This window comes from Eubalaena glacialis, chromosome 7, assembly GCF_028564815.1.
Source record: "Eubalaena glacialis isolate mEubGla1 chromosome 7, mEubGla1.1.hap2.+ XY, whole genome shotgun sequence".
Taxonomy (NCBI): domain Eukaryota; kingdom Metazoa; phylum Chordata; class Mammalia; order Artiodactyla; family Balaenidae; genus Eubalaena; species Eubalaena glacialis.
Window position 1 is genome coordinate 92,436,718 of NC_083722.1, and position 17,377 is coordinate 92,454,094.

A 17,377-nucleotide genomic window follows, 5' to 3' on the forward strand; every position below is an offset into this window, starting at 1 on the left:
TTTGTGGAAATCTGTTTTCTCTCTTGCTGTGTAAGTACCTAATAATATGCTTAATTTTGCTATTTGGCCCACAGAGTACTCACTATCAGACCCTTTGCAGAAAGCTTGCTGCCCCTGGTCTGGAGGATCAGGGTTGAGTTCAGGCTGTTCTCCACTTATTGCTGGGTGTCCTTGTCAGGTCCCTAATATCACCAAGGTAGTTTTGTCATTTGTAACTGAGGATGGTAACTCCAATTTCAGGAGTTACTAGAGTCAAATGAGAAATTACAGTCTCAGGGCTTCGTAAATGATAAAGTTCTATACAAAGCTAGCTCATTTTTTAAAGGGCTTTATCCTCAGTACCAAAACTAGGAAAATAACCAGGAAATACAGATTCAAGTTTCTGTTGTCCTGACCCAGCAGAGTTAATATGCACATGCCTTTAATGAGATATGCTAAATGCGTACATGTCACCATTACTAACAGCCCTTTCCTGTGCTCTTTTCTTGAAGTTGAACGGAGAAGAAGATTTAACATAAATGACCGCATTAAGGAACTAGGTACTTTGATTCCCAAGTCAAATGATCCGTGAGTACAATTGCATTGTATATTTTTTCGTACCTTAATGTTTTTTCATATGTTGCAAAAAGCACACAGTTATAAAAACTAAAGAAGTACCCCCTCTCCCTTTGGTTCCATTTGTGAATACTTCTTGCTCCTTTCTTTTGGTTAGTCTCATCAAACTGAAATTTCAAGAGAAATGAACTGAATTGTTCAAAAGTATTATTGGACATGAGCTGTTCAGCTTTGGATGTGAGGAGGTGACTTCCTGAAATCTGAGAATCCTTGGCAACTAAACACCGAACTACTAAAAAAATTCTTTTTATCAGTTCATGCAGGACAGAGATTTCAGTAGCTGATAAAGCAAGATTTGTTAGCTATTTGTTTGCCAACAACCTCATACAATATCTGTAGGCACGGAGAGCTGATATTGGAGATATCAAGTTTAACAATATTCAGCAGACAAAAGGTCAATTTTTTTCCCAAAAATTACATGCCCTTTGTTTTACCAATCTAGGAAAAAGTAATTTTTAATCCTCTTATAAGCACAGGTCAGCTAATTTGGATTTCAGCTTTCAGTCTCTCATGCCACTCTTTCAGAGATAACGGTTGTAAAGATAATTTTCCTACCAGCAGTGTCAGCAAATAGGACAACAAATACACAATTTTTATCCATTAGAAATTGGCCCATTTGAAGTAAGGGGGCTCTAAGATGTATACATTTTAATGGCTCCCGCAGGCGGTCTATGAAATTAGCCTTTGAATATGACCTTTTAGCTACCTAATAAAATGTAAAGATGAAATCAAGCATTATTCATGCAAGGCTTATTAAATTTGCTATTCACATTATTGTCAGGGAATTTGTGACGAAATAAAATAAAACCATTGCCCATTCTAAGGTGGTTTTGATGAATGTTCAAGCGCAGTCTCCATCATCAACATTTCGCTTTCCCAGGTTTCAAGGAAAGCTGTTTTGAAACTCAAAACATTCAAAATCTCAGTTCTGCAGCACAAATGCATCCTACGAAGGGGCTGTGACCTTCATTTCCTATAGTCAGTCTTGCATGATAGTTGAAATTGAATTCCCATTTTCCTATTCTTTATCAGCTTTCACTTTTTAGCATATTCTTTTAAACTGCAGCACGTGGATCTCTTTAGCAACATATTATGAAATTATGGGGCTGCAGTGAAAGCCTCTATTTGCATATCTTCTTTCTCTGTTGTATTAGAATACTTGTGTGTTTATAATCTGAACTGATAACAATCTTTAATTGTAGGCATTGTTTCAAGCTGAAATGGACTGCAATCTGTATGGGGGGTTTCCTATACCAGGTTTCTGGAACAGACATTGGGGCTGCTATAGAGACATAGTCTAGCTGATCACGGTCTCGGCCCCATACCCTCTCCTGCCCTAGAGTAGATCTGCTTTTATTGACTTATATATTAGGGAATCTGTTTACACTTCTGTGTAAAAAAAGGGTCGCTCTCGTTGCAAAAAAAAAAAGTTTGAAAACCCCAAAGCATAATTGATTAATTGGGTCTCACAAGGAAGTAAAACCCAAGAAAATTGGTTGGAATAGTCTCTTCTTAAAAACGGAGTGGCTGCTTGCCTGTTTCAGTACTGGTCTCTCACCTTACTGGCCTAGTGAAGGCATCTTTCATTATAATTTTATTTCTCTCTGGCGGCTGAAGTTTCTGTTATTTTCTTCTTAGCCCTGAACGTTAAGCGGGTTGGCTTTGTGCTCACCCTGAGTATCTCAGGACACCTCCCTGGGTTGCCATCTTTGGTGCCCAGACCCCGGGGATCAACCCCTGGGAATTCTCTGGGGGCTGTTAATTCAGCATCCCATGGGAGAGCTTCTGTTTTGTTCTTCGTCTAACCCATATGAGGATCAATTACTTGGTGGCTTGTTTTAATGGCCCTCCATTCACACGTCCCAGCTGATACTTCCGATCTCCTTTTAGCAGCTATAGATTATGGGGTAGGAGGTTTTCCATACATTAAGTTGTTTTTGTTTTCATCATTGTCATTATCATCATGAATATTTTCTATAAAAGAGCTCAGGTTAATTTAAAGCACTATAAAAATATTACTATTAGTTATAATTCTATTCTATAACTGTTTTCTGGGGTGCTCTAGACTTTTCAACTCACTTTTACCTACATTTTAATGGCATTCTTAATGTTCTCATATAGGAATACAGTAGCGCTATAGTGTTTAAAAACTGAAAGGCACCAAGCTCAGGCTACCTGGGTTTGAATTCCAAAACAGTCCTCTACTAGATGTCTGTCTTGGGGAAGAATTCTCATATTTCATTTTTCTCATCTGTTAAAAAAAAAGGGGGAAGGAGGATCAGAATATTCCTACCTAGTCTAGTTGTTTTGAGCACTCAGTCACATAAGAGGAAGAATAGTTTAGGGCATGGGGTCTGGCACCAGATTCTTCAGGCTTCCTGGCTGTACCACTTCCAGGCTGTGTGACTTTGGGCAAATTACTTAACCTCTCTGTGCCTTTGTTTTCCAGTCTGTAACATGGGGATAATATTAGTGCCTACCGATTAAGGTTGTTATGATTAAATGAGCTGTAAAGCACTTTGAAAAGTACCTGTCATGCAGTAAATGCTGTTTAAAGATAGCTATGGTAATTACCACGTTGAGTCCTTAACACAGTGCCTGCTCCATTGTTTGAACTGCATTCTAAACTTTTCCCAGCATATTCATAGAAAGTGCCTCCTTTGATTCTAACAACATACCTATGAGCCTGCTCATACAAGCATGGTATCACTGTTTTGTAGATGAGGAGGTGGAGATCGGAGAAAGGTTGATATTCATGGGAATATTCATGATAAAACCCAAGGATGCCATTTTTATGCCACATACAATCAAGTAGTGGGATCTCACAGAATTTTTTTTTAATCATAACTTATTCTGTCTGAGTGAGTTAACTTTTATAGTCCTAGACATCTATAACTATTGAATATAGTGTTTAAGAGTATTGACTTTGTCATCAGCAGACCTAAATTTAAGTCCTGACTCCACCTTCACATAGCGCTGGCACCAAAGGCAAGTTGAATCGTCTCTGATTCAACACGTGCACAACGTCCCTCTGACTCCAGGCGCCTGTCCGGGTAAAAGAAGATAACGTAGAAGTTATGGGTGGACGGTGTCCAGCGCGTTGCCAGCACTCAGTGAATGATAGCGATTCTCGACTTCTAACTGTTATCTCGTCTTTAGAAACTGAATGCTCTGAATATTGAATTTTCATGGAGCCTCCAATCCTAAAACAGTCTGTTTCCTTCCATTTTCATCCCAGAGACATGCGCTGGAACAAGGGAACCATTTTAAAAGCATCTGTGGACTATATCCGGAAGTTGCAACGGGAACAGCAACGTGCTAAAGAGCTTGAAAACAGACAGAAGAAGCTGGAGCACGCCAACCGGCACTTGTTACTCAGAATACAGGTACCAGGCGTGTGCAGGGTGAAGGTGACTACGTGTTAGTGACTTGACGGTGGGAGAAGAAGTATAACGAGCCATGAGGGAGTTGATTTATGTGATCCCAATACAGTCTGTACTCATTATTTGTGGATTCCGCTTTGTGATTTTGTTTCCTCGTAAAAATTTATTTGAAACCCCCAAATCGACACTTGTGGCACTTTCACGCTCATTTGCAGACATGTGCAGCATGGCAAATGTGACTTGGCTGGTGCGTTTGCTCCTAGTTAAGGTTGGGCAAGGCGATGCTCTGTCTTCTTGTTTCAGCTCATACTGAAACAAGTGTCCTTTTTTGCTGTCTATTTAGTGCCATGTGTTTCACATTTTTGTGGGTTTTTTGGGTGATTCGCTGTTTAAAGTGGCCTCTGAGCATGGCCCTGAAATGCTTTCGCATCTTCCTAAGCACAGGAAGGCTGTGATGTGCCTTATGGAGAGAAGTTTCATTCAGGCATGAGTTGTGGTCCCGTTGGCCTTGAGTTTAATATTAATGAATCAATGATATGTAGTAAACAAGGTGACTTTAAACAGAAACACACATAAAACAAAGTTACATGTTGATTGGTTGGTGAAATGTTGTACGCAGATGCCTGCAGGACCCTAATCCTCTGTTTCCTCCAGGAACAATGGTTCGGCATTCACTAATTCAGTGTTCATAGCAACTCTGTAGCACGTCTTTGGCCATTCATGCTCCTGTGACAAAAACACCATAGACTGGGTGGCTTACACAACAAACATTTATTTTTCACACTTCTGGAGGCTGGGAAATCTATGATCAAGGTACTGGCAGATTCGTTGTGTGATGAGGGCCTGCTTCTTAGTTCATAGATAGCTGTCTTCTTGCTGTAACTTTACAGGGCAAAAGGGGTGAGGGACCTCTCTGGGGTCTCTTTCATAAGGACACTTATCCCATTCATGAAGGCCTCCCGCTTGTGACCTAATCGCCTCCCAAAGCCCTACCTCCAAATACCATCACATTGGGAATTAGGTTTCAGCATATGAACTTTGGGGGGCGTAGACTTCAGTCCATAGCCATAACTACTACAAATCATGAGAATTGAGAGCAGTTGTTAAATACAAAGATACCTTAGTATTGAGTGGGGTACAGCCCATGGTCAAAGCTCATGTTTATAGGGAACCTGGGACACCCAGAAGATCTTATCATCAGGGTATAAATTTTAGAAATAGTTACAGATAATGAAGTTATACCATATGTATCTTTAGCTTACACACTCTTAAAGGGAGAGATACTAATTTTAATTATACATGTAATTCATCTGTCATTCCATTTAAGGAGTGTACATACCAACGTTAACCATGAGATGGGGGATCCCTGCCATATTAGCTCCTGGTGCTTCGTCATCACTTGGCTTTTCATGCTGAATATAAAGATGCAACTTCCTCTGGAACTGTCTTGAAGAAGAGAAAGAAAAACTGACTCCTTGCTAATGACTAAAGGAGTTGGCTAGGGTTATTTTAATTTACTTGCTGACTTTGAACACAACCAGCCCGTAAGGGTCGATGACGTTGTATCTTCTTCTTAAGTAGATGGGCCCGCTTGTACCCAGTTTCGCCATAGAGCAATGGTTGATTTTCAGGTTTCCAATGCAACTAATGATGGAACGGCAGCATAGAGTATGGCACTTTAGAGACTGCCTGGCAGTGGTTATTCCCCGATGCTGAACTTATTTAACAGAGTAGTTGACTTCTGATTTCCAAGCTTGTTAATACCCCACAACAGTGCTGACATTTCTAGATGTCACATCTCTCATGTCATGGCAGTGATCTTCAGCCCTGGGTCAGAGAGACAGAAGGTGGTTCTCCTCTAGGGGGTGCCTTTTGGAATCGTGGTAGTGAAACAGAGGTTATGTGTCATTTGAAAATCCCCCTTCCCTGCTTTCTCTTTTTTTGGCTTTTGCTGCTTGTTTTATGTTCCATCTCTTCAGTAATCAGCCACGGGTCTTTAGTCTCTGGCACTTAGTATATATACCTATTTATAAAAGCAACTCGTACTAATGCGTCATTTCTTTATACAAATAATAAAATACAATAACTGTTTTGAAAGACAGGCTAGGTTTTGTTTTAAGGTTTCAAACATATATATTCGTGTGAAATACGAATACCGTGAAAAATATGAATTGGAAGTTGCATGGTGATGATGTCTTGGGTTTCTTCCAATGTCAGTGAAGCAGCCTTTAGAACTTCTGTGTATCATGGAAAACATTATTAATTAGGAAAGCTGTGCTGTGCAATGAGCCTGAGTTCTCTGGGTGAGATCTATCACATTATTTAGCAATCCAAGTAACACTTTATTCAGCTGGTAAACATTTTAAATTAAACAACAAAAGATTAGAGTAAGATGGATGCCTCTCTTAACCCAACTCTTTTTTCTTTTACGACACACTACACGTGTGAGAGCACTGTTCTTATTACGTGGGTGTAGATTTACAGTTGTGCGTGTGTTCAGCTTGGGCCTAAGGGGTTCCTTTCATTTTCACCCTAAGTGATACATGCAAAACTGTTCACAGAATAAAGAGCATGAAGCCTTACTGTCACTGGGACTGCAATTTTATTAAGCAGCCCAGGGCTTTGAAATGATGCCCAAGGAGACTTGCGTGTCTGGAGACTGTGTGAAGGAACATGCAGATACTGGTGTGACATCTCAGCCTCCCATCTCTTGTACTGCATCTCGAGGAAGACCTTGCTAATCAAACATCCTTTAATACAAGCTGAACACAACTTTTCAGGAACATGTGTTTCTAGGCTTGTGGGCAAAGGTTGAAAGGTTGTGTCCTGTTGGAGAGTACATTTCCCTCTCTCATGACTCAAGGTGACTTGCTTCAAATGTATATTCTGTTATTTTTATTGTACCACAAACATAGGAAGATGGCATTGGCTTGTAGAAGCAAATTGCTCTTCAGGATCAATTGGGGTCTTTACGGTTCATTGTAGGAGGGTGGTCTAGGCATACTCAGAAAGGGAAAAGGAAAAAAGCTTGTTTGGAAGGTATTTGAAATGAGGCACTGGGGCAAGTCTCTGACACTCAGGAAGTGAATTAGGCACCTAGGGCTGCCATTACGAATACCACAGACTGGACAGCTTACACAACAGAGATTTATTTTCTCCCAGTTCTGGAGACTAGAAATCCAAGATCAAGGTGTGGGCAGGGTTGGTTTTTCTGTGGCTTCTGTCCTAGGCCACCTTTTCCCTGTGTTTTCCCAATCTTGTGGCTTTTCCTATGTGTGTCTCTGCGTCCTCATCTCCCCTCACCGATATTAGATGAGGACCTACCCTAAGGATCTCATTTTAACCTAATCACCTCTTGAAAGACACTATCTCCATGTACAGTCACATTCTGAGGTCCTGGAGGTTAGGATTTCAACATAGGATTTTGGGGAGGGGACACAATTCAGTCCATAATAGGAAGGATGTGAAGAAAGTGTAGGAACAGATTGAGGACTTTCTTGTGGAATTAAAAAAAAAAAAAAACTCCTTTTGCCTTGGTGAGATGGGTTAAATGATGCATCCCAAACTTCAGTTACTTGTATGGAATTTTCATCACTTTTGCCATTACTATGCAATCGTTATTAGTTCCCAGTGCCCTTAATATCTTAGTAACTTTTTCATTGCACCTTAGACCAAAAAAATACCTACCATTTCCTTGTTAGGTGCTAACAACTTAGTAGCCATTTGAAAATATAAAACATATAAATTGAAAGAAAAATCACATTTTAATTTTATTTTTAAATAACCACGTTACTTACTAGTGAGATATGTGTGCCTGTGAGGCACTGCACAGCTTCTCCAACCTTGGAGTCAGATTGGACACTGCCACCCTCGTTTCCCATTCCACACTGATTTTCATGCAGGAGTTGGTTTTTTCTTTTTTTCATTTTTTTAAATCACAATAACTACCTGAGACCTGGCTTTGTGTTGATATGATGTGATGGAAACAATGTAACACAATCTAATACTAAAACTGTAAAACTGTCTTGAGTTTGATCATTCTCACAGTAGGGTGCATTCCCCTTGAAACTTGAAAAATATCCCCAGTGTCCTGGGAGTTCATTATAGTACCCGTAGATATCTCTGCACAGTGTAGGGACTGTAGACCTGTACTATCTACTGATTATTTTCCTTCAATCAGCTCACATTTTGACATTTTATTTTTACACTTTTTAACTTATCCTCCCTGTTAACATTAACATCTATGAGAAACTGTCTCTGTATTTCATACATAATAAAATCCATATACCACCTAAAAATCATTTACTGTATTACCAGTGATACTCTATGTACTTTAAGAAATACGGTGTTTATTAATTTGAAAGAGCAAAAAATTTTTATTTTCACAATTTATTTTTTTGCAAATGTATGGTTTTTTTTTAATTAATTAATTAATTTATTATTTATGTTTGGCTGCGTTGGGTCTTTGTTGCTGCGCGCGGGCTTTCTCTAGTTGCGGTGTGCGGGCTGCTCCTTGCGGTGGCTTCTCTTGTTGCAGAGCATGGGCTGTAGGCGCGCGAGCTTCAGTAGTTGCAGAGCACGGGCTCAGTGGTTGTGGCTCACGGGCTCTAGAGCGCAGGCTCAGTAGCTGTGGCACACGGGCTTAGTTGCTCCGCAGCATGTGGGATCTTCCCGGACCAGGGATCGAACCCGTGTCCCCTGCATTGGCAGGCGGATTCTTAACCACTGCGCTACCAGGGAAGTCCCTGATATTTTTAAAATACTCTTTAAAGCAATTTCAGGTTCAGAGCAAAATTGAGCTGAAGGTGTGGAGAGTTCCCATATACCTCCTGCTCCCACACGTATATAGCCTCCCCCAATATTAATATCCCCACCAGAGTGGGGCATTTCAACACTAGATGAACCTATAGTGACACATCATTATCACCCAAAGTCCCTACTTGACATTAGGGTTCACTGTTGGCGTTGCACACCTTCTGAGTTTGGACGAATGCATAACGACATGTAACCGTCATTATAGTATCATGTATTGTACAGTAGTTTCACTGTCCTACAATCCTCTGTGCACCACCTCTTTAAGTTTCTGATTTTTATTTTACTTTTAGGAACTTGAAATGCAGGCTCGAGCTCATGGACTTTCCCTTATTCCATCCACGGGTCTCTGCTCTCCAGATTTGGTGAGTCGGATCATCAAGCAGGAACCCGCTCTTGAGAACTGCAGCCAAGACCTCCTCCAACAGCACGCAGACCTAACATGTACAACGACCCTGGATCTCACAGACGGCACCATCACCTTCAACAACAACTTTGGAGCCGGGACCGAGAGCAGCCAAGCCTATAGCGTTCCCACGAAAATGGGATCCAAACTGGAAGACATCCTCATGGACGATACTCTCTCTCCTGTTGGCATAACTGATCCACTTCTTTCCTCGGTGTCCCCTGGGGCATCCAAAACCAGCAGCCGAAGGAGCAGCGTGAGCATGGAAGAGACCGAGCACGCTTGCTAGCAGGTTCTCCCTGCTCTGCATTCTCACAAACTGCTCCCTTTCTTGATTAGCAGATTTAATAATTTACCTGAAGGGGTCTTCTTGATCATTTTCCTTTAATATGAAAAAATTTTTTTTCATGCTTTATCAATAGCCCAGGATATATTTTATTTTTAGAATTTTGTGAAACAGACTTGTATATTCTATTTTACAACTACAAATGCCTCCAAAGTACTGTATGGTAGTGTACAGTATCTGTGAACTGAATTCACCCCAGATTTTGGCTTTCAGAGCAAGAGGATTTTTGCATCAGAGAAATTTCTGTCCATTTTTATTCAGGGGAAACTTGGTTTGCTCTTTGCATGCCTGTGACTTCCTTGGAAATGAAATGTAAAGTTTAATTGAAAGAATGTAAAGCAACAAAAAAAAAAAGAGAAAGAGAGAGAGGAGGAGGGTGGGGAAGAAAAGAAGAAAAAGAAATCCATACTAACACTTTTCCATTTTGTAAATGTATTGATTCATTGGTACTGCCTTAAAGATACAGTACCCTTTTAGCATCATTTAGTCTTTATACTGCAAACTATTTAAAGAAATACTATATTCCATAAAAGAAAAAAAAATGCAACCATTTTCATGTGTATTGTCTGGTTAGAAAATGTAACTGATACCTTAGGTGCAACTGAAATTGAAGGGAGATATAGACCAAGGCTCTGAAACATGGGGTCTCATCTTGTTCTCATTCATTCTGTGTTCTGTTACAGTTTTCCTCATCAGGGAGTGTGACTCAATTTTTCATAAGATATATTTTATTTTGAAATGGAAATTAATGTCCTCTCAAAGTAAAATGTTGAGGAGCACTGAAAGATTTCCTCTTTTTTTTTTTTCCTCTTCAATTTCACTTTTGATAAGAAAACCAAACTGGGCACATTTCTAATTGGCTTTACTATTTTTATTTTTAAATTATGTTTTACTGTTCATTTGATTTGTACAGATTCTTTATTATCATTGTTCTTTTCAATATGTTTGTATTAATTTGTAAGAATATGCATCTTAAAATGGCAAGTTTTCGATATTTTTACAACTCACTGGTGGTTTTACGCATTCTTTGTACACACATGAAAGAAAACTTTTATGCAAGGTCTTGCGTTTAAAGAGAGCTTTGTGAATATTTTGTATATTACAGTCTCACTCAGAACTCTTTTCCACACATTTAAGCTGTAGTATAAATAGGCTAAAACCGGCTTTCTAGAGAGAAACAACTTACATATTTATTTTTAGTGATATAAAACTAGCAATATCCTTGGAGAATGATAACCATAGCGTTAATATGCCCGTTATGGTCATTTAAATTGGGGTTTATTTCAGCAAACCTGCTGAATGGTTTTTAAAGAGAGAAATACTGTATTGGCCAATTACTGTTACTTGATAACAATGTTTTAACAAACAGCAATGTTGTAAAGTTAGTTTCAGTGCATTATCTACTTGTATAGTCCTATGCAATAACGGTAGTGTTACATATATTCTATCAGGCCTAGATGTTTTATACAGATGACAAATGGTGTTAAGAGGCAGGCTGTTGAATGGAGTTTCTCAGTAGCAGCCTACAATTGAATAGCAAGTGGCATAAAGCATATCCATTCAGAATGAAGTGCCTTAAATATAGCAGTAGTCTCTAGCACTGACTGAACTGTAATGTAGGAGAAAGTTTCAAGATGGTATCTATAATCAAGAGGAACGTGTAGCATGGTGCCTATGTAGACAATATAAGAGCTTCTAATTTTCCTTCATATATTTTTAATATGAAATATATTTTAGTGACAGAGTGCCAACTTCTTTCATCAGGAAACCTTATTCAGGAGGTATTTTTTTGTGTGTGTGTGTGTTTTTTTTTTTAAAGAAAAACAGTTTAAATGTCAACTGTGAATTGGTGATGGGTATTGGAGGGTTCAGAGAGAAGGACTGTCAGATGTATGAATGGATGGCTTACGTGAAAATAATCAACCGCATAGTTACCACGCACGGTGGGCAATGAGAATCCTTGGAAACATTGATGATGCTATCAGTTTTACAGCTTTATGACTTAAGGGGGTAGGGAAAATTAGTTCCCATTCTTTCAACCCCCTTAATTGTACAGCTCTTTTCCTAGAATAGTGATGCAAATCTGCATGAACAGCTAATTGTACCATAGTGTTCATTGATACAATCATAGCAGTGTCTATTTTTCTCTTCATATTTATATGGGGGGAGGGGAGCTGGGCGCAAAAGTCGAAGATCACGATGGTATGATGCTGGTTTTCCTTAGCTGATTTAGAGAGTTCTTAAAAATAGAGCAAGTTTGACTCACCCATGGCCCAGGGAATTTGGCCAGGGTTAAGCCACCTTATAGAAAGCTTTGTTGAAAGAAAGCATGGCATCTTGTACCACTGCCCTGACGCTCGCAGCTCCTGAGCTCACCATTGCCTGCTTCTCCATCCCCTTCTTCTTAACAGACGATTTCTGGGAGGGGGCAGGTGAGCAAGCTCAGGAGAATGCTGCAATCTCTGGGGTGGTTTTATTTATTTCTTTTTTGCCAAATAGAGTGTGGATGCGTTTTAGAGACTAGCTAAGCCAAGAGGCGGTGGTTTGAGCTCACTGTCTGTGACAAGGAGAATGGTCCACACCACTCCCCCCATCCCTGGGTGCAGAATTGTGACTTGGGGTTGGGCCTCCATATGGAGTGACCAAAATGCCAAACTTGTCCACCTGCCTCTGGGGTATGGCAATGGAAATACCAAATCTTCTGACTTTGCCAAAAAACCATACAACCAACCTGGTCATACATAGGATGACAAAGTTCTTTCTGGTTGTTTTAAAATACTAAAGCAATAAAAACAAATAAAATACATAGGAAGTTAAAAGATATAAAATAAAGCACAAAGGAATGCACTTACTAATATTTTTTTTAAATGCACTGGGGAAACGTTGATGTTGATAACAGTATATAAAAAAAACCCTATTTCTTGAAAAAAAAATGACAAATGACTGTCTCTTGCGGACGCTTGGTACTGTAATGTTAATACTAGTCACCTGCTGTTGGATGCAGCAATAATTTCTGTATGGTCCATAGCACTGTATATTATGGATCGATATTAATGTATCCAATGAAATAACTGAACTGTTGTTCTTGATAGCCTCATTAAAGCATTTGGTTTTTCACTTAGTGGTGGCCAATTGTGTTTAGTTAATGCCAGTTTTGAATATTTTTTGCTTTATCAAAAAATAGCACACATTTTCTTCTGATTTAATGAATAACAAATTGCATGAAAAAAATTTAAATGCCAGTAAGTACTTTTTAAATTTTAAATGCCACTCTAAGATACTACTTTTTGGTTTTAAAGATTTTTGATTACTTTATGACTTGCACTGAGATGAACTATAATTATGCAACTTTTCCCCCCTCTGAATTTAGGGAGTTTTAAAAGTCCCAAATGCCAAGAATTCATTTTAGATATAGGAGTTTTATTTTAAATGTTTCAGTGAGAGGTGGCTTTACAAAGAGAGAAATTGTCAGAGAAACTCTTGCATATTTACGAAAAAGGTATTGGGTTTTTAAAATACAAATTTGTGATAATGAAAGCTTAATATACCCAGGTTGCCAGCTTCTGGCTGTTTTTTTTTTTTTTTTTTAAATACAGTACTTAAGAATCATTTGATAAATGTTGGATTTGAACTGGGAAGTGTCAGACAAAACATGTCTTTATTCCCCAGCTAGACCTTAAACTTCTGCCCTTTAAAAAAAAAATCATCTGGTTTAACCTCTGGAGAAAATGAGCAAGAAACTTCCCATAACATTTCTGATCTGATTGTCAGCTTTTTCTTAGGCATGATTTTTTTTCCCCTTAAATTGTAATATACAATAATTGAGCCTTTTCTTTTTCAGAGTTAGTTGAATCATTTATATTTCCCATAGACATGTGAATGTGTGATGTCTTAAAAACGTGTACAAGTAGGAAGATTTCGTATCTGAACAAGAGAATTTTCTGGGCCACACGGAAAGCAGGTAAGTTGAAAGCTGGGGCTTTTCACCTCAGGGGGTCTGTACCAGGACTTTAACCCAAGTTTCTGACCTGTTAATAAACATTCGCTTCACAGTCTATGAGGATCTTTAATCTCTAGCTCCCCGCCCCCGCAAACTGTTACCTGAACATCAGACATTGGCCTACAGCTTGTATGATTTTATTTCATATCCATAGACTTACCTTTCTTAAGTTTTTTATTAAGCAAACCCACTTAAAAAACAAACATATATATCCCTGGCAAAGCATGGACTTTCAGATAAATTTACTGACTTTGAATCTCATCTCTGCCTGTTTCCAGCTGTGTGATTTTGAACAATTTACTTAGCTTCTCTGTGTCTCAGTTTTCTTTCTGTTCATTGGAAATAATAAGAGCAGCTACCACAGAGTGGTCCTGTGAAGACTATTCAAATTAATACACTAGGATTTTTGCTTGACAGCACATAATAAATCCTCAGTAAGTGTAGCTATTTGTATATTATCATCATAACCACTTTCATTATTAAAATAGAAGAACGTTCCCTGGGTCACCTAAAACCATCATGTGTATCAACAGAAGCATGCACGTGTTGAGAAACACTGCATTTTAGTATATGACTAACGTCTGTGTGAATTGGCAAGGTGACGGAAGCCACAGGCTACTTTGGAGAAGAGGGCATCGTTGTCTCTAGGATCCAGGATTAAACTATTTTAAAGAATTAGTAATAAATCCAATTTAGATTGTAAAAACATCTTCAGCACAAATGACCTAAAATTTAAATTGTTTTAAACCTTTTTACTTTGCATGTATGCCTCTGCCATGAGAACTATTATATTATTTCCAGAAAATTTGTCTTGCTGTAGCTGAAATCTCTATTATATTCCTTAGAGAGTTAAATTTTTTAATCCTTTATGATATACAGTGATGTTATGTATCTAAAGAGTGGTGTCTTGACTATATCCTATCCGTTCACTTTTCTATCAATATTTAAATGTTTTTCAGGTTTTTATTTTCAATTATACTTACATTTGATGACTTCTTTAGAAGATTAACTGAGGAGTTAATCTTCATAATCCAGCCAACATAAATGAACCTTTAGAACTACCCTGTTTTTATTTTTTTGTGTATGCCAAGATTTAATGCATAGCCAAGTAGCATGAGGAAAGCTCATTTAAGAGGAGTGTTGTAAAGTTAGATTTTCATTATATTTAGAGAGAGATGGTGATGATCTCTTAATTCTTTGCTGCCACATCTGAAGCTCAATAGCAATGGTTTCATGTCCTCACCCATACTAACATGAATCTGTAATATACAGCTTATGCAGAATATAAATGAAGAAGTTTCCATTCCATTCCCAGTTTTCCCAAGAGGAATGTTACCCGCCACCCTGCCACCCCAAATACAGAGTACATTTGCCATATTAAAATTGTCAGACTTGTTTGTATATAAAATTTAGACATGGCTAATCTTATTTGTGTTCAATATTTATAGGTCTTTGGAGCCTATTACCTATACCAGATATACTGGAAAGTAATACGACTGTACCCAAATCCAAATAAATCTCAGCAACATGTCTGAATGGTAAAGGCAGTTTGCTTTTGAAAAATTTGCATTTTAAATTTCTAATTATGGAGTCAGCTGAAGTTATATCCAAATGGGTGCAATTGTCACTCAAAGTTCCTTACATATTATTCAGACAGCAAAATCTGTGTAGATAGAAGCCACTAAACTACTGTTTCCCAAACTTTGCTTTGTGGAACTAGTTCCACAAGCTGTTCCGAAAGTTGCTTTGGGGAATGGGGGTTTTGGAAGTCGGGGTAGGAAGCAAAACGCTATAGTTAATTTTCAGAGAGTTAACTTTGGGAAATACTGGGTTAATCCAATTTAAACAGGTATCTACTGCAAGACTTTTCACATTCTAAAATATGCAAGTGTGCATTGAGAGTTTTCGGGACTGGGAATAGTATGTAATGTTTCCCAATCTTTTTGACCACAGGAGCGTGTGTGTGCGTGCGTGTGTGTGTGTGTGTGTGTGTGTATAAAATACCTGTTAATGGTTCCACAGAACATAGTTTGGAAAATTCTGGAGATTTTGCAGAAATTATATAGTTGATAAGGATAATTCCTTCTGTTTTCCTAAGGTAGGTGTGCTTACATTTGTTTATTGTTCTGTAGGAAGAAAATGATGTCATTAAAACATTATTATTCATGAATAAGCATTTTAGCTTAGCTTTTCATTTCCAATGAAAATATAAAATTCTGGTTAAGGAAACTATTGCCACTAAAATATCATTATTCCTGAATTCAAAAAGTAATTTGTGTTTTGATTTTTAGTGAACATATAAATTCTGGTTATGCTCATATTCAGTGTACCTTTTCTATAAGTGGTAAAAGAAAAAAAAAGCCTCTGGACACCTGATATTTGGGAAGTTGGGTGGAGGTCTTGGGCACAATGCAATTGGTTTATAACTTTAGGTCCTGCTCATTGGTGTTTTGATGGAAGGAAGTTGGGAAGAATTGCATGAGGTTCAGAATTTACAGAGTCTTGTCAATGATTTCTTCTTTTTTTTTTAATATAAAGTCTTTATTTATTTATTTATTTTTGGCTGTGTTGGGTCTTCGTTTCTGTGCGAGGGCTTTCTCTAGTTGCGGCAAGCGGGGGCCACTCTTCATCGCGGTGCGCGGGCCTCTCACTGTCGCGGCCTCTCTTGTTGCGGAGCACAGGCTCCAGACGCGCAGGCTCAGTAGTTGTGGCTCACGGGCCTAGTTGCGCCGCGGCATGTGGGACCTTCCCAGACCAGAGCTCGAACCCGTGTCCCCTGCATTGGCAGGCAGATTCTCAACCACTGCGCCACCAGGGAAGCCCTCAATGATTTCTTTTTTTAATGCAGGCAAATCCTAACTGAAGGACCAGGTTCAATCTCAAAAGTTCACTTACTAATTGGTTGTAGGCCAACCCAGAAAAGCTATGCTAATCATCATGTACCTGAAGTATATTATACTACTTATTAAGACTGCTCTAGAATGGAAATACCCAGTATTGCAAAGTCTGAGGGAAAACACATTAACCCATCTTTTGCACTCCTTACAAATGAGATCAGAGATTTCTTTCATTCATATTGTTCAGTTCCCACTCTTTGCTTGGAAATAAATGGTGAACAGAGGAACTTCTCTCCAGTGGGAAAGAGGAATTTATTGGCTCATATTACCATACAGTCTAAATGGTGAATGTAACTTCCTGTGTGCCTGAATTCAAGGGCTTCAACAAGGTGTTCTCTCTGCCTCTCTGTAGTTTTCTTGACTCTGCCCTCCTCTCTGCATCTGAGTCTTCTCCATGAGGACTCCTCTGGCAGCTTCAAGGTCCACTTGAAAGCTAGCACCTCTTCTCTGTTGCTAATACCACATCCCTGTATTAGTTCTGATGAGGCCAACTTGAGCATGACCACCATGGCCCAAAGATGGAACATGCCAATTGGCCCAGTCTGGGTCACGTGGTCCACTCCGGTAGATTCAGTGATCGGCACCTAAACTATGTGGACCAAGAGGAAGGGAGGTGAGATTCACCCAGACTCCAAAGGTCGTGATGCTGCTCTAAAAACAGGGAGGTGAGGACTTCAGGAAAGCAGAACAACAGATACTCATCTCTGTACCTTTGGAGAAGCTTGGGCAAGCTCTACCTTTTCCCATCTCTTGCTACTCCCAGATACATCCATTTAGGATTTTTCTTTCCTCTGCCTTAACCACAGGATGATGGAAAGGGAGGGCAAGAAGGTATTAAATCCCTACATCTGTATCCCCCTCCTCCTTATCATTCATGGCTAGGTTTTCGTAAATTATTTTCCAACTCTCACCCCTGTG

General features: G+C 39.0%; 1 protein-coding gene across 10 annotated transcripts in view; it reads left to right on the plus strand.

The window, feature by feature from the left end:
* Positions 1-12,657, plus strand: part of MITF (melanocyte inducing transcription factor) — a 224,191-nt gene extending 211,534 nt beyond the window's left edge. For 6 of the 10 annotated variants that reach the window (XM_061197135.1, XM_061197136.1, XM_061197142.1 and 3 more), the window contains 3 exons: positions 492-567; positions 3,854-4,025; positions 9,104-12,657. In XM_061197135.1, the coding sequence (XP_061053118.1) occupies positions 492-567; positions 3,854-4,025; positions 9,104-9,505 (650 nt within the window). In that variant the 3' untranslated portion in view covers positions 9,506-12,657. The remainder of the gene's footprint in view (positions 1-491; positions 568-3,853; positions 4,026-9,103) is intronic. The other 4 variants (XM_061197137.1, XM_061197138.1, XM_061197140.1 and 1 more) reach the window with 1 other exon arrangement.
* The last annotated feature ends 4,720 nt before the right edge of the window (positions 12,658-17,377 follow it).